The following is a 17,291-nucleotide window of genomic DNA, read 5'->3' on the forward strand; positions in this document are numbered from 1 at the left end:
TTAAAGGCGGAAAAGCCCCTAAAAATATATATTTAAAAAAAAAAAAAGATAGGACAGTTCAGAGTGTGACAGGAAATGGGAGGCAGAGAGGGGGGAATGACACGCAGGATAGGGCCGTCCGACGCGGGACTCGAACGGGGGCCGCCTGCAGCGAGGACTATAGCCTCTACACATGGGGCGGGTGCTCTACCAACTGAGCTAAACACCACCCCAATTCACCAATTTTCTACTCACCGTCATGCCAAGGAAGGGTTTGGAGAACTTTTCGAGAAAATTGGTGAATTATCTATTTTGGGAGAAGTATCCCTTTAATGTGCTTGTTCTATTAGGAGCTAATCACAAGGCTGATGACTAACTGTCAGTGTTAGAGCAGTAATATATTGTATCACAGCCAGTTTATAAACGAAAAGGCTGATGAATGACAAATGTTGACGAAGCCTCACATGGACTATTACAGTCTTTACAGGTGTCTGAACGCAACGTCCCTGCTTCGACACGCACAGCATGACGCACACACACAAACACACAAACACACACACATCCAGGGCTTGTTGCAACTTGAGTGACGGGTGAGTGATCGGTAATGACGCTGACAGTGCTAAAACCTGAATTGCATATACAGTGTGTACTGTAACTGTACATGTTTTTCTACACACACACATCATTTGGTCTGGCGATGCAGAGCAGCGAGCGAGCCCGGCTTGTGGCAGCGTTCCAGCAGATTTCAAAGATTCGCCAACAGCAGAAAGCAGCAGCAGCAGAGAGTGAGGAAGAGTTTAACGCAGAGCGAGCGTCAGAGTCTCCTGACATTCCAGCTGAGTGAAGCGTGTAGCAACACGGCACCGTCTGAACCAGATCAGTGGTAGTCGGCCGGTCGGTTCGCTGACACTTCCTGCCTCTGGCTTTTTCGGGGGCCTTCACACACTCCCCACGCTGACCCTGACGTCTCTGCACTCAGCTGAAGGTAAAAGCGGAGATGCTGCTACGAGCTGCAGGGTTCGTGAGCGATGAGAATATTAATTAATAAACTATACCACTTGGACACGGTCTGTTTCCTGGCAGGTTTTCTCAGCACAGTGTTGACTGCAGAGAAAAGCAAACAGACAAAGTAGAGCCAGGTGTCGACCTTCAGTGCTGAAATGTGTTTTCAGATCCCAGAACTGAAAACTGTCAAGAACTAAAAGCTGGCAGCAAATCCGGTGCTCACAGTCTGATTTAAATCCTCACCACAGTATTTTAAAACACATGGTGTCTCCACATACAGTGCACCCATCCAAAACCTGCTCTCATTGTCTCTAATTTATAATCAGTTTACTCCATGCAACTGTGGTCATTTTATATCAGGTAAAATGGGTCAGAGGAGATTATGAGGTATCTGATAAATCGCCTCCAGTGATGTCACCTGAGTCAGTGTTGGTTGGTTGCCGAGTTTGGGAAGCACAACAAGAAAATGCAACAAAGAATAAACTTTTATATCTGGTTGTGTTGTATTGATTTTGACTGTTTTTTCTTCATGTGGTTCTGGCAAAGCAGCAGAAACTGCTCGGTCAGACTTTTATTTTGACCACCTTACCCTGCAACTGGATTAAAATAGTCAATTTTATGCAGTATTATCAGATGAAAGTCTTGCCTCTTAAAAACTGATAACACTTAAGAAGTTGCAAGTTCCACAAAACAGCAACAATCTGTACCTGGATCAGCTCTGGTTACAAAAATCTGCTTCATCAACAAGTTCTGAGCCTGTATGGTCCATCAATACTTGGGCTTTTGGCAGCTGGCCTGGTGTTACGTGTGTGTGAGGCTGCTGAGTGTGAGCTTTTTCTGCTATAGTAAGTAACAAGTCACGGTGAAATAAGCATCACATAAAACCATACTGTACGCTTCCGCTCGAGTTTACCATCTCTGTCAGAAGCGGTCTACGGTTTAATCAGATAAACCACAGAGAGTGTGGTTTCTGAGGGGAGTCTGACGATGTAATTATAAAAGTAAAGAAAGAAAAAAAAAGAAAGACGATGAGTCATTTACGACATCAAACAAATAGAAAACGTCTATTTCTACGATAAGGTTGCTGGTGTACCACAATGTCATATTATTTATTCAACTCAGAAACATCCAGTCCCATTCAAATTTTAAATTTTCAATACGTGCAATGAAATCAATGCTTATTATTGTCTGAATAGCCACTTCCTCCCTGCTGCATGCACAGGCCTTTCCTTTGCTTGCATGGCTGTGATACGAATTATGCTGCGCCACATCACAAAATAACCATAATATACAGTAAACCTGTGTGTGTGTGTGTATGAGAATATGGTAATGGCTGATGGAGCCATTCATCACTAAAATTGAGAGACTCAAAGTTGCTGGGCCAGGTGCTGAAAGATGTGGTTTTCAAACTCAATTTCCAGCCTGCCTGCCTGTCTGTCTCTCCCGAGACCAATACAGCACAGCCAGCGAAGCCTGAAGACACTCAGGGTGTGATTATCAACTAAAGAGCCTGTATGGAAAAAATAAAAAGGAAGGAGACGGTGACACACATTTTGCACGTCACTGTGGTGTGTCCCTGAGTCAGGTTAGCTGAAACTGGATTTGATAATAACCTGCCTGTTAGCCGTGGAAACAGAAACCTGTTTGTCAAATCTGGAGTGATCAAACCAAAAACAGTCTGTACATTTAATGCAATGTGGAAACGTCACAATCGACTTGCTCTGAACAAGTTTTAACTTCGTCCTCATCTGCCCTGACGTTCAAACTGTACAGGTTAATATTAGTGTGTACGTTTGAAAGTCAAGGTCAATAAACAGATACAATACAATACAAGCTAATGGATATTGACTTCTATACTGTATAAATTCAAGCCACATGGGAAATAAAGGCTCAAACAGCTAGCTGTAACCAATGTGGACCAAAAAAACACATCTATAATGAAAATATCAATGGGGCTGTCATGCTTCTTTGACGAATCACTGTGGGAAAACATGTACAGTAAAATGTTCTCCGGGTTGTTGGAGGAGGAGAAATGAGATGAAGGTCTGTGGTCAGACTGAGAGAGAAGACAAAAACCATCTCAAAGGTTTTATCCTCCTGAGAGCAGACGAGTGAGTTTCAATCTCATTTGAAGTGGAACAGGTTGAAGTGGGTTCATGATATAGGGAAGTCATTCGCACACTGCAGACACTGTCATTTCTCTGGTGCCAGGATACACACACACGCGCACACACACACCTGCAGAATAACATAACACACCACAGGAGTGCTGGCGACATTTGATCATCTTACACCGCACTAATTTAAGCCAAGTCCCTCTCTGACACACACACTGACAGGGGGCCCCTAAGACATTCACTGTTCTGCTCACTAACATATGGCAACTTCAGTATCAGTGAGTCCTGTTCAACCCTGAGGTGGAAACAAGGCCAGAGAACAAGCCCTGATTTGTCTCCGAGGTAATAAACAGTCCAATGCATTAGGATCAGGGCCTTTGCTTCAAACCAGTGTGGTAATTAGTCAGCCCAGTTTGACTCTGGTATGATTACCAGGCCAATAATAACCCTAATCATGACGCTCAACCTAGTCTGGTTTTTTTTTTTTATGGGACCCTGTCAGAGCCGGTCCCCTCATGCTGCTTGATTGGTCTTAATGGAGGTACAGCCTTTCTGGGAGGCAGCACATAAAACTTAGACTATTTTCCTCTCTGACTGTCATGTCAGGTATGAAGGCAGTCGGTGTCAAACACACACACACAGGCTTTTTCCACTTCAGTGAAATAGAAGAGCTGGTAATACCCTATTAAGCCTCATCCTCCTCCTGTTGTTAACATGTTTTATTAATCTTATAGGTGATTCATTTGGCAGCAGATGAAGTGACATCATTGCTTTAGCTAAACAGCCTTTGTACACAGTGAGACAGCTCATACAGGGGAAAATAGGTGCAGCTTGTCCTCACAGGGAGAGACTTCAGTACCAAACTCCATCTACTAATGCAGTATTTAAGCCTTTTCCACTTCTTATCACATGCAGATGTCTTTAGAGAGAAAATCTGATGTATTTTCTCCAATGTCTTGGATAAACTCTTGGATTCGGCTTCATTCAATACAACAAATAACCCTTGTTTTTCACTTAATATCACACTTTACGCATCCAATCGCTTGTTGCACTGCCCAACTTCTCCCATTAGAAAGTACAGGGGATGATAGTAGCCGTCAGTGGGAACCCACAGAAAAGTTACAATTAAGTCAAATTAAGAGGTTTTAATTACACTGGATATACACCGATCCGGCTGACAGATCTGTAGGATGTGAGAAATACTTTAACTCGTCTTAAATAACCTGTATCCATGCGCACACAAGCACGTAAAGACTGAATTGTCAGATTTCTAAACGCGGTTCCACATCGGGCTCCACAGCCAGGACAACAGCGGTATGTATCCGAGTTAATTAGCCGCTAATGGTGAAGCAAGGAGCCGTTTCTTACCAAGCATTAAAAGCCCAAAGACGAGTCCGATCAGGCAGTTATCCATTTTCATCCCTCTGTTCTTTCACTCTGTTCTTTTTCTCCTTTAAATCCCCCTCGGTTCCTTTGTCCTGTGTGCGGGATAAGAGCAGTCCTCTCCCGCCGCTGTCGGGCAATCCAATAAAACTCTTCAGATGTGTGCGGTCGGTCCAGACCGCGCACCGGGCGGAGCCACCGAGCTACACGGATGCGCACACCTATGGGTCCTAATCCTGCAGAAAATAAAGGGTCCGAATCCCGACGGGAGCGTTTACATGGTCCGCACACACACACGCTGGGCCACCGGACCGCCGGATCAATGAGTGTGTGGGAATGGGGGGCCAGCAGGAGAGAGAGAGGGGGGGATTTGGGAGAGACTCACAGGGGCGAGAGAGGGGGGAGAGAGAGACAGAGTGAGGGAGAGAGAGAGAGGCCGGAAGTTAGGTGTCGGTCTGCAGGAGGAGGAGTGGAGAGAGAGAGAGAGGAGGTCCCAGGTGGAGGGAGAGATTCCCACATCAATCTGGATCTGCCACAGTGTTTAGACTAGTCCTGGTGTCAGATCAGATGTTGCACCAGCCTGAATGTAATCGACCCGTCTCTCATTGATTTAATATCTATTTATTTCCAATAGTTTGCATAAGGTTTGTAGTAAATGTCTTTCAACTATGAAAGTCTGCAGTGTGAAACTCAAGCATGTGGGAGCCTCCTTTCATATTAATTAGAGGGGGAGTATCTGAATCTGATGGTAATTTTCCAGACTTGACCGATTCACTTAAAAGGTCAAAGGATCTGCAGGGGGAAAAAAGTAAATACTGTGTTTAATGCTCCTATTTTCAGCTAAATACAACATGCACCTAAGTTTCAGCCATGATTTCTTCACTGTGCCATGGTACTTTTAATATCTCATCAACAAGCTCATCACCTCACCACATCAACAGGTGCTTTACCATACCATTTTCATATAACTAGTCAACAGACTGCACACACTAAATCTTCTAACAATGTAAATCATATTGGAAAAATATGGTCTAAAATGACTAGCTCCATCCAATATGGGCCAAAAACAAAAAGATAAACACATCTTTGGTACACTATAATGACACTATCAAGACATCTGTCAGGCTTCATTGATAAATCACAGTATAAGAAATAAATGAAACATATTCCCTGGGTTGTTTCAGACACTGGAGGTTTTTAGAAGAAGAGAAAAATGGATTATAATGAAGAAAGGGGAGTGACAGGTGAAGAGGAAGTTTGTTTATGGCGGATCTTGCACTACACATTTCACAGTGTGTAGTTAAAAAACTACTTTTTGTTTGTCTATATTAGCAATAAATACACAAATGACCTGTTTACGAAGAAAATATCTTGTAGTGAAATATGAAACCACATTTCCATACCAGGTGTTTAATTTCATTTTTTCCTGCAGGCTTGTTGGCAGATTCCTGCTGTCAGTTACTGTCCTGTGGTCGGACCCACACGGTGTATTTACACAGAGCGACAGGGCAGGGCAAAGTTCACCACCGACAGGAGCAGGAGGAGGTCGAGAGGAGGTGAGAAGTTTAGCTTTATGACCTCGGGGTCAAAGGTTAAAACTTCACGGGTCGGCCACTGTGATACATTTGACTTTCCTATTTTTAACCGTGTGTGTGTGTGGCACTGAGGAATCGAGCCTGTGCGAGTAGCTTACTATACTGTATGTGGTCTCAACACGGCAGCATCTGTTGTCACACAACATCTGTTCAAACTAACACAGAGGACACAGCAGTCTTATCTCACTGTCCTACTCCCCTATCAGTCATTAACTAGGCCAGGGATTCCTGGCACTGGATCTGCTTTTTAATGGACTAACACCCATCTACTTCAAACAAGTCACTGCCAGACGCCTAAAGATGATAAAACACTAAACTCAGAATTTCCTCTGCATTTGAGACTTAAATCAGAAAGCTGCAGACATTATCTAATGTATTTTTAATACACTTTATGATGATTGATTTACTGTCCAGCAGTGAAACATTCACTGACCTACACCTCTAGTTGATTTAAAGTTTTTTTTTTAAAGTCAAATCTGCACAACTTTTTGTTTTTATCTTTTATCTTGCGGAATAATAAAAACCCAAACATAATTGTGACTGTAACTAGAAATATGTCCATTTTAAGTCAGTCCTAAACTTCCCTGAATTAAATAATTCTGATGCTACCTTTCACAATTATATACAACTATAAAACTTGATTCTCAACATTTGTTTAAAGGATGTATTTTGTATTCTCACTCCAATAAGGACCAAAATACATAGAGACACTGCATGCAACATGAGTGAAAGTGACATGAGGGAATCAAAGTTGTACTTTGACTCCTCATGTGAACATGAAGCAGCACTGCCACCTAGTGGATGTAACGAATCAATACAAAATCATGTTTGTTTGGTTTTCTTGTTGACTTCACTGGATGTTTCTACTCAGTGTATTTTTCTATTTTAAATATCCATCCATCCATCCATCCATCCATCCATCCATCCATCCATCCATCCATCCATCCATCCATCCATCCATCCATCCATCCATCCATCCATCCATCCATCCATCCATCCATCCATCCATCCATCCATCCATCCATCCATCCATCCATCCATCCATCCATCCATCCATCCATCCATCCATCCATCCATCCATCCATCCATCCATCCATCCATGTTATTCAGCATTCACACTATTGTTATTCAGTTTGGCCATTTTCTTCTTCCCTTTTTTGGTCTTTAACTAGTCCTTCATACTTTGTGCTATTTCAACAATTAAAATATCAAAACATGCAGCTTTTTCTGGACATTATTGGAATGACAGTCTGGGTGCTCTCTCTCTGCCATTCACCCCAGTACAATTTTTTTAACAGCAGAGTAGAAGGAGGTCAGTTGTAACTCACTGGAAGGGGCATTACTTTGTTTGAATTCACCAAAAATAGTCACACCTTCTACTTCTTGCTTATTAGGGCCACGGGGCAAGCGCACCGGGCTGATCATGAGGTCATGGGTTTGATTCCTGCCTCAGTCATGTCAAGTCATTATTTGACTTTCAACGATTCAGCTGTCATTGGACAGTCTTTTTTTATAGACAAAATTGGGCAATTTGAAAGTGAAAGTTGTAGCACAAATGGTTTATATGTTATGAATTTATTTTCAAAGTTTTGAAATTTAGATAGATGCTATAAGGCCACCATCAGGACTATTGTATTGTGTTACTAGTTGACAACATCTGGATATGTCATCATCATTAGGCTACCCTTGCTGGGGCTTGAACCCACAACCTCTGGCACCAACAACCAGCCCCTAACTCACTAAGCTAATTGTCTGGAAGTGAGTCCTGGTGTGTGACTTCTCAAATAGACTCAGGGAGTCACAAGCCAGGCAGCAGTTGTCAAAATGTCAGGAACACAGTTATCTAAACAAAAATCTGATAATACATTAATTGCATTTAGACAGCATGGAAATGTTGGTGATTTGTTTTTAACAAGTGTTTTGCATCATAAGATAAAATCTGATGAAAAATGCCACTCTTACATTGACTGCAGTTGTTCCCATGAGAGCAGATTGAAAATGTATTTAGCAAGAATTGGATGATATATGTTTACAGTACTGTTTCAGTCAAACGTTTTCATGCACTGTATGCTCAATTTTTTTGATAAATCAAAAATCTGTGTGGATCGTTTGTGGAGGACCGATCCTCTCCAGCAAGTTTGGTGTCAATTGAGCAAAAATTGTGGGAAGAAATAGGTTTAATACGTTTTACAGATTTTGAAAAAAACAGAGTGATGGACTTCATAATTTGTAATGAGTTTAAGTGGACAAAAATGTCAGCAATATTGGGGCGACATTTTGGTGAGAGTTGCAAACGTCGGTTTGGTAAAAATTTTCAAAGTTTTTAAATTGAAACACTTATTGTGAAAAGTCTGAAAGTCTTGTGAACATTTTACAAGAAACATGTTAACATAAACCAAGAGAGAAAGAAAAAGAGGTAAAGAGACAGATCAGTTGGAAAATGCACCAACAGATTATTGAAGCGAGATACGAACCCACATCCTTTGTGTTATCAAGCTAGCTGACACCATACGCACTGAGCTACAGTGAGACTCTTTTGCTGCAACAGGGATTTTGCACTGTGATCAATTTGATGTTATTCAATGATGGCTGAAAGCCAAGCAAAATGCTAGAAAATGAGACCAACCAAGTGGTAGTAGTTTAAGTTCAAAGAGGCTGGTACACTAACAAAGTTGGCATGGTGGGATTTGAACCAGTGACCTTGCGGTTGGGAAGCAGCCACCTTACCACTGGACTATAGCAATACTTGAGAGGTTAAGACTTTTATGAATGTGTGACTATTCATTGTTTCACACTAATAATAATAAAGAAAATGGCTGACACAAACAACAATAGTGTGAATGCTGGAAGAAACACAAGAAAACAACATTCAGCATTCACACTAATAATACGGTCAATGGTTGGCGCTGGGCAAGTTTTTTAGGCTCAATTTCCGTTAAATCAAAAAGTTTTTGAAAATAACAGATTGATGGACTCCATAATTTGTAGCTGCAGCTGATGCTGATGCTGCCCGGCCCCTAATTAATTCAATGGCATTATACTTTGTCTAAATTCACAAAAAATAGTCACACCTTGCACAGAAGTTCTCTATTTCTACTTCTTGCTGTTTTTTCTACTATTTTGCTGCTTTCAGCTATCAAAGTCTCAACCTCCAGTTTCCTGTAGTATTGCTGTAGTCCAGTGGTAAGGTGGCTGCTTACCAACCCGCAGGTCCCTGGTTTGAACCCCACCCAAACAACTTTGTTAGTGTATCAGTCTCTTTGAACTTAAACTAACATCACTTGGTCTAGCTTATTTTCAAATCTTGCATGAGCAACCTTGATAATGCATATGCCCCCCCACATTTCTTCTTTACCACTTCTGCTAATTCAGCATGGTTCAGCAATGGCTTTCAGCATTCACACACATTTTCCATTAGGAAATGCTCTTTCCAGTTATAAATAGCTATGGATTACAGTACTAGCCACTTTCTGCGACTGAAACAGAGCACCTTGCTAATGAATCCCAATGGGAAATCGCAGTGTTGTAACAGCCAAGTCACATTAATCCTGAAATAAATGAGGATGTACAGAAGATGCAAAATACAAAAAAATATGCACCATCACAACATAATGCAACACACCTTCTGTTCACAGTTTTGTGATAAGAGCAGAGTTTTTCAGAGAGACACAAACAAAACAGACAGATAATCTCACACTCAGCAGAAACTCCGCATTTGTGCACCCAGCACTCAAACCACAAATACATTTTCAGCTAAAACACACAGGATATGTGACTGTCACAAGTGCGCTAACACACACACATACACACACACACACCGCCCGCCTGCATTGTTCAGAGCCTTCCGCCTGAAACACAACCAGCTGCAGAAGTGAAAATGACGCAGTTTGAAAATTTCATTTCACCCACTCATATGTCACTGGAAACTCACAGCATAATTCATCATTTATCAAAACATTTATTAAAAAAATTAAAAAACAGTTCAAGAAACAGCTTCATACTGACAGTACATACATTGATGCATACAATACAATGAAAAGGCACGGATAAATTATGTAAAGACGAATGCAGACTTACGTAAGCTGTCTTGTTTCCTAGTATGTTTTTCTTTGTAATGAATGCATGACACTTACTTGGATTATTTTGAAAATAAAGCAGAAGTAACAAAGTTTTTCTGGGGATGGGATCTATCTTCTGTAACATTTCCTTGAAAGACTTATATGAAAAATGAGAATTCATACATAAAAATAGTTTGTATTTTTCCAAGTTAAAGTAACTTCCTGGAGTCTGGATGTCACCGTGAAGTTGCCAGACTTTCATGAGTCACTTTTATTCTGTGTTATGTTGTATTATTCATTTCCAGATATAACAACTGCATAACAATTAAGTATATGTAAAGAAAATAATACTATGTACTGTGTGTATTACAGTGAGCATATATGAAAGATAAGGGTCTGTCTTTTTTATATACCTGAGTATTAAAAAAAAAACTCAAAAAAGTACATACATTGTTCTGCAGTGATTTGTATTTTGTATGTTGACATACTGTATGTACATACATGTCATTTACTTACGTAAGCATAAAGAAAATGTTAATCACAAAAAATAATGTTTTAAAAAAATAAACCTTTCAGGAGCACTGGATAACAGTTTGAGATATGTCATTGTCACATTAATGGCATTTTTTTACGTAATCATCATGGAGTCTTTCCTCTTTTTCTTAGAGTGAAAGGAGAACGGAGAAAGAATCAAAGTTTGATATCTTGAGACGAAAAACAAGACAATTTATCAAGAGTTGTCTTAGCAAATAAATACTGAGGACTAAAAGACACATGTTGGCTCAGTCCTAGTTTAACCAGCATGATAAAACGGAGGCTTATGAGTCATAGTCTGAGTTCAGTGTGGTTCTCATCACATCCTGACGTTAATCACTGAAATAAAGTGAGTTCACTGGTCCTTTTGCTGCAGAAAAAGGAACAAGATGAGTGAACTGGGGGAAAAATATGGAACAACCCAGAAAAAAGGAGGAGTGGTTATGTTTCTCTAAACTGTGACACTCACGTCACGTCACATTCTTGGTGTTTTGGGACCTTTCTTCCTGGGCTGAGGAAGAGGAGGAGGCTGTTCATCATCATCGTTGGGCGGTTTCGGGGGCTGAGGGGAAGGGAACAGTCAGAGTTAGACCAGATGCCACATTGGTAACCAGCAGCCTCCTCATCAGCGTCACGCTTAGGTGTAAAAAACCAAATCCCACACAACTCGCTATTTAAAATGACTTTAACCTCCTACCTGTGCTCTCCTGGGGCTGGGCTGAGGTTGACCGTTGGTGGGTTCGGGGGCTCTGGGGCGCGGCTGCTTGGAGCGCTGCTGGCGAGGACCAGTGTGTCCAGCCGGCTGCTGCTGCTGGTGATGGTGATGGTGACGGTGAGGATGATCGGGATGAAGATTCTGCTGATGCTCATGCTGGTGCTGGTGCTGGTGCTGGTGCTGATGCTGCTGTTGCTGAGGATTGGTCCATCCCAAACGAAGCTCCTCCTCGTCTGAAAGATGAGCATAGATTATGGGACGCTGCTGGAGAATCGATTTTATATTGATACCTATAATAAACACTCAAACGGTGACAGAAATCTAAGCCAACAGAAACAAAAAATCTTACCCTTAACTCGCATGGTTTTTCTCCGTCTAGTCCGGACACAGCAAATAATGGTGATGAGAATCAGCACAAGAACAATACCTGATGAGGATGGAGATTTGTGATTATTTGACATATAAAAGTAGATGTAGCTGTTTTAGGATTAATTCAGCTGCATTTGTACATAACCACATTACTGAAAAAACTTGGTGACATGCTAAACCCAAAGAGCAACAAAGGAGAAAAAACCTACCTGCTCCGCCAGCCACAAAAATCCAGACACTAACTCCCAGTACTTCTTCAGGGAAAACGAAGCCTTCAGGAGGAGAGATGGGGAGTCAACAGTTTGAAAGCAACACCAATGCTTTGTCAAAATAATTTAAAAGATGCCATAAACTGCAAAGTATGTATCCTTAAGATACAGCTAACATGTTGAACATCTAGCAGCTCTCATCAATACTCACCAATCAGCTGTAGATCGCAAATAAAAAGTAGTCCAACTGTGATTTGCATCATAGATTTGTATGTGGAAACACATGGTCACACTCACCAGGCGTAACGCATGTTTGTGTAACAGAGTCACTGGTCTGATTGCTGGCTTTGTTGGCGACCCTGCATTTGATGGGTATGGTTTCCACATCTTTGGTTTTTTGTTTCAGAGTTCGAGCCGTTTGCTTTTCCACTTCCTTGTCACCCATAAACCATTTAAAAGTGACACCTGGGTCTGTCTGTGTAAAAAATATAATTCATGGATAGATAAGAGGCGCACAATTAACAGTGTCAGATTTGTTCTCAGGGCTTTTATTTTGATAAGGTAAGTTTCCTTGTTTCAAAAATAGCAGAGTGATACAGTAGCAACCCAAATAAATACAGAAAAAGTGACATTCCTCCTGTGCATGCAAAGACAGAATAATCATACATTCTTAATTTTACATGGCCCCAATAACTTTGTAAATGAAAGACATTGGATGTTTGTTCTCACCTTAGTAACTGTGCAGGTAAATTCCACTTCAGCTTTGGACTGTGAACACTTTTGTGTGACTTTAGGTTTTGGGACAGGATCTGTACAGTGTAGATGATTTGATTAGATTGACTATTGATAGTAGTGCTCAGTATGCATTTAATGACACAGTCATCATCATAGAATGTTAAATAATAACGGTTCTTTAGTGATTTTAGTTGGCTATACTAACAATATCTGATCCAAATGTTGAAGTGGCAATAATTGACAGGAAGATAAACAGAGGATATTGGCTTTTAAACTGCTGTTACCTACCCAGTATACATAAAAGTGTTTTCTTCAAGTCCTTCACGAATTGTCCACTCAGTGAGAAAGCCTCTGGTGTGTATAACCCCGACTTGTCTTTCTGAACTTTTGTCAGCTTCAGGGATCCGTCCTGATGAATATCACCACTGACACCCACGCTAAACTTGGCGCCTCTACGATCCAAGATTACTTTATCATCGTGCTTCCATCTCAGTTTGTAATTTTCTGGTATTTGTTGGTTAAGGGGCACTGTGACGTTCGTTCCTGTTGCGACGTTAATGTCGCAGTCACTGGAACCTTTGGAGCAGAAAGAAAGGAGAAGAAATATGACGGAGAGTCAGACAGATGGCACAGTGACAGTCACAACTCATCAAACTCAACTTCACTGCTACTGATATCTTCAACTGCTAATAACTGACTTGCACCGTCCTCCTGAGTGAGCGTGTGTGTGTGTGTGTGTTTGAAACTGCAAGTGCAGGAAATCTGAGACAGACAAAACTCCACCGAGTGAAACTCTGCAGCCAACTCAGGTTGCTTCAACTCGCTGCAAATGGTGCAAGGATGGATGATGTGTCCAGACCACAGGCTGCAGAAAAGCCGCGTTATCATCACACTCCCACACGACAAGTGTCTAAACAGCTATAGTTCACAACCTTATCTTGGTAAACATGTAAAAAAAAAAAAAGCATTTATATGAGTTGAGACTGACATTTTTTCATCTGTAAATCAAAAATTTGATTCGCTACCAATCTCAAATATAGCAGTGTCAATTTATGTGATGGTGGCCAACAGGAAACTCATGGTTTTGTGAATCGAGGGGCAGACATTAATATTTTTTCATATAACAAAAACGTCATCTGTGGTACATACATTCTGAGTCATTAGAAAATAGTAAAATTAGCTTATTTTCCTCATTGCAGCAGAATCCTACATCTTCTAAAGATAATGTCTAGAGAAGATTCTATCATCAAAACCCCAAACCAACGGGTTTGATATTGAGCATCGTTATTTTCTTCCACTTGAGATCAAACTGAGAGGAAGTCAAATGATGCAATTCATGACTTCTACAGGTCTGTGAAGTGGAAAGGAGCTCAAGGTTTCCAATGCACCACCCGCTCATGATGAGGTTTTTAAGTCCTCTCTCTGTTATGAAGACATGAGATTCTTACTTCATACAGTAATCATTAAATGTCTTATTATCTAAAGAAAACGTGCCTCTCTCATGTATTCAGGTCAGATTTTGGGACTCATTCTTCTCAGTTCTGATAGAAGGAGAAGTCCCAGAACTATTACGTTGAAATAAAGATAATATCTCAAAATAGTGACCAAGTTGCACCATTATCTTGGGATACATGATATCAAAAGCATGATAAATGATTTTAAAATGTAGCGTTAAGACGGCTAGTGATCTCAGAAACTATTATCTGCCCTCTGAAGCAGCTTTAGTCTAACTCTGTACAAAAAACCACAAACAACTTCATGCTATTTCCAGGAAGTACGAGACAAAACATGTGAAGACCTCACATAGCAACCACAACTTCACACCTTTATTTTCAACCTATTCAGGAGACTGGCTCCACATCAACTTTGACATTTTGAAATCTGAGACCATATAATCCTCAAAGTTTAATTTGCTAATAAACAAAATCCGTACCTTGATGATTATATGAATTGGTTGAACATGTTTGAAATGTAGCTAAATTATGATTCACTTAGTGATAAAAACATATACCGGTATATATTGACTTGAGTTAACATTGCGGTAGTTTCGGACAAACTATCAGTCTCTAAACATATATAAATTTGTTTTTAGGTCAATTCTCAATGTTGTATATGAATTTAAAGAGGGAATTTAGTATTTAGTATCAGTAATTGTTGATGTTCCACCTTTGATGTGATTTTAATGTGCAGGGCTTCAGTGCAACAATACTTTGTGCATTCTTTCTGCTGAAACCACACTGATCTATTTCTGTGTTGAGCACTGCAGGTCATTTGTCCTGTAAACACTTATGCTGAGTTTCCTGTTAACCTTCATCACAGACCAACGTTACCACATCAGCAGGTTTAAGCTGCGCTTCAGGTGAATTACTTTTTTCGTCTACTCTGTGTCTGACATATTTCTGGTGGAGGTTTCAATTTCCTCTCGCTACAATCATGCCACAACGTTTTGTTGAAGCGACACCCATCAATAAAAGAACAAATTTAGAAAGCCATTTATACTAACAGTTTGGTCGTAGCACAACTGTAGATACTATTTCATGTCAGTGGCCCCCTCGGAGGTGACTGAACTCTCAGCGCTGCCTATTTCAGGAACTTCAGTTCAGTACAGTATGTTTATCAGTTCCCATTTAGTACAGTACAAGAGACTGGACTTTAATATTGACTTATCTTTTGTGAGTCTTTGTCAGTATTATAGTCTAATTTGAATTGATTTACTTGAGAACTGGTCATAATTTGTAGTTAAAGAACAGAACAAACACCTGGGAATGAAAAAAGAAGCATTTGAAAGTTCAAACAATTTTTTTTTTAACAAATATTTTTTTCTATAGACTATATGCTTTTAAAAACCTCATGGTAATCAACGTTATAAGTTTTGAAATCTGATGCTAATTAAGAACCTAAAAACATTTGTGTCCTACAAATAATGACCTACTACTCTTAGATATTGTATGTAAAAGTTAAAGTGTACAGTACCTGCTGAGGTGATGGACCAGCAGAGCAGTAGAAGAAATATTTCACAGACAGCAGCCATCTTCATCATATTCGTCTTCATCATATGCGGCAGAGAGACGAACAACCGCTTTCCAGCATCAAGGTTATTTCCTGTCAGAGCACAGTAAGATTACCTCTTTTGTGCATATACATGTGCATGTGTATGGTTTCTAAAGGAAGTGATCCAAAGCAAGCCACACAAATTTAGAACAAGGAGACGCACCTTTTATTCTACTTCTACTGCTTCACAGGCTAAAAATACAATCTGAGGCCTATTTAAAAATCACAAAACACATTGTCTTAATACAAGCACCACATTTTATGTGTGCACCAACTTAAACTGTAGAAATTATCAAATTATCAGTTTGAAACCACTTCCTTTTCTACTTCAGAATCTGGGACATTGTCAAAAACTGGCTTTTCAAGGTTTAAACTTCTCATTCTCATGGTTTTCTACATTGAAATCCTGTCACACACACACACACACACACACACACACACACACACACACACACACACACACACACACACACACACACACACACACACACACACACACACACACACACACACACACACACACACACACACACACACTATATACTGTAGAATAGATAACCTTAACATTCACAGCAGTTTTTTTTTAGCAAAATGTCAAAAAGTCAAAGGAAAGGTCAGTAACAGACCAAAAAACAATTTCATTTCATTTTACAAGTTCTGTCTGGTACTAATCCAAACTTCTCACACTAATAAGGTTTAATTTCAAAAAAGCAAATGTTCTATATTTACATAGACTCAAATTCATGAAAAAAATGAGAAGATTCATCTTACCTCTGTAGGTTTGAGTGGAAGTAACACACCATCGCTGAACTCTTCCACCCTCTGACTCTTGACTGCACTGGCAGCAGATATGACAAAAAACACTGAACAAATGCGCCGCGCCGCTGTTCTCCCCTGAGCGCGTTACTGTGGTTACCGCGAGATGTCACAAAATGCCACTAAATGCAGGAGAAAAGGTGTTAACTGCTGTGTAGCTCGAGTTAAGATCAGTTTGTGGTGATTAGAGCCAAAAGCACTTTTATACACCACAAGGCTTGCTTAACTGGAAAGTTAAGAAACACCTAAAAAGAAAGTAAAACGTAGCCTAACCGATAAGCAGATTTTTGATGACAATTTTCTAACTGGAATCTATTGTGCAACTCAATTAAGGTTGGGCAATAATAAGGGGAGGCCCAACATTTAGTCCTCTGAAGCTAAAAGCAGGAGCTTCTTTAGAAAATGTGTCATCAGGGGGAGGATGTCAGGACACTAAACTTGTCACACCAGCTGATACAGATGTTCTGAACGATGAGTTTGATGCTGTATGTTTTATGTTTTTGACTTCACGTTGGCTATGATTAACTCATTAGAGAACCTGAACGTCTGAATGTCAATTGTATAAATGGAAACTCAGAAGAACCAATTTCCTGTTTTTTATCTTTACAAAAATAAATATTCAAAGTAACACTATCTATATATATAGGGCAGTGACTGGGCCGTGACATGCCACCTCTCTCTCTCGTGGTTTAACACATCACTTATCTGGCCCTGACACAAGGTGT

At 40.4% G+C, this 17,291-nt stretch overlaps 2 protein-coding genes across 2 annotated transcripts in view; both read right to left on the minus strand.

Moving 5' to 3' along the window:
• Window positions 1-4,620, minus strand: part of ptgfrnb (prostaglandin F2 receptor inhibitor b) — a 50,201-nt gene extending 45,581 nt beyond the window's left edge. Inside the window, exon 1 of the mRNA XM_083985940.1 lies at window positions 4,470-4,620. Coding sequence (XP_083842066.1) covers window positions 4,470-4,521 — 52 coding nt within the window. The 5' untranslated portion in view covers window positions 4,522-4,620. The remainder of the gene's footprint in view (window positions 1-4,469) is intronic.
• Window positions 4,621-10,228: 5,608 nt separating this feature from the next.
• On the minus strand, window positions 10,229-16,606 carry LOC310997127 (uncharacterized protein). The gene is made up of 9 exons (XM_083986759.1): window positions 16,522-16,606; window positions 15,673-15,801; window positions 12,988-13,275; window positions 12,694-12,773; window positions 12,262-12,439; window positions 11,965-12,027; window positions 11,736-11,813; window positions 11,369-11,619; window positions 10,229-11,233 (listed from the first exon to the last, which is right to left on the minus strand). Exons 2-9 carry the CDS (start codon window positions 15,752-15,754, stop codon window positions 11,147-11,149), a joined length of 1,107 nt encoding a protein of 368 aa, XP_083842885.1. The 5' UTR covers window positions 15,755-15,801; window positions 16,522-16,606; the 3' UTR covers window positions 10,229-11,146.
• Between the last annotated feature and the right edge of the window lie 685 nt (window positions 16,607-17,291).

The sequence above is a fragment of the Trachurus trachurus genome, assembly GCF_905171665.1.
Source record: "Trachurus trachurus genome assembly, chromosome: 2".
In the NCBI taxonomy this organism is placed as follows: domain Eukaryota; kingdom Metazoa; phylum Chordata; class Actinopteri; order Carangiformes; family Carangidae; genus Trachurus; species Trachurus trachurus.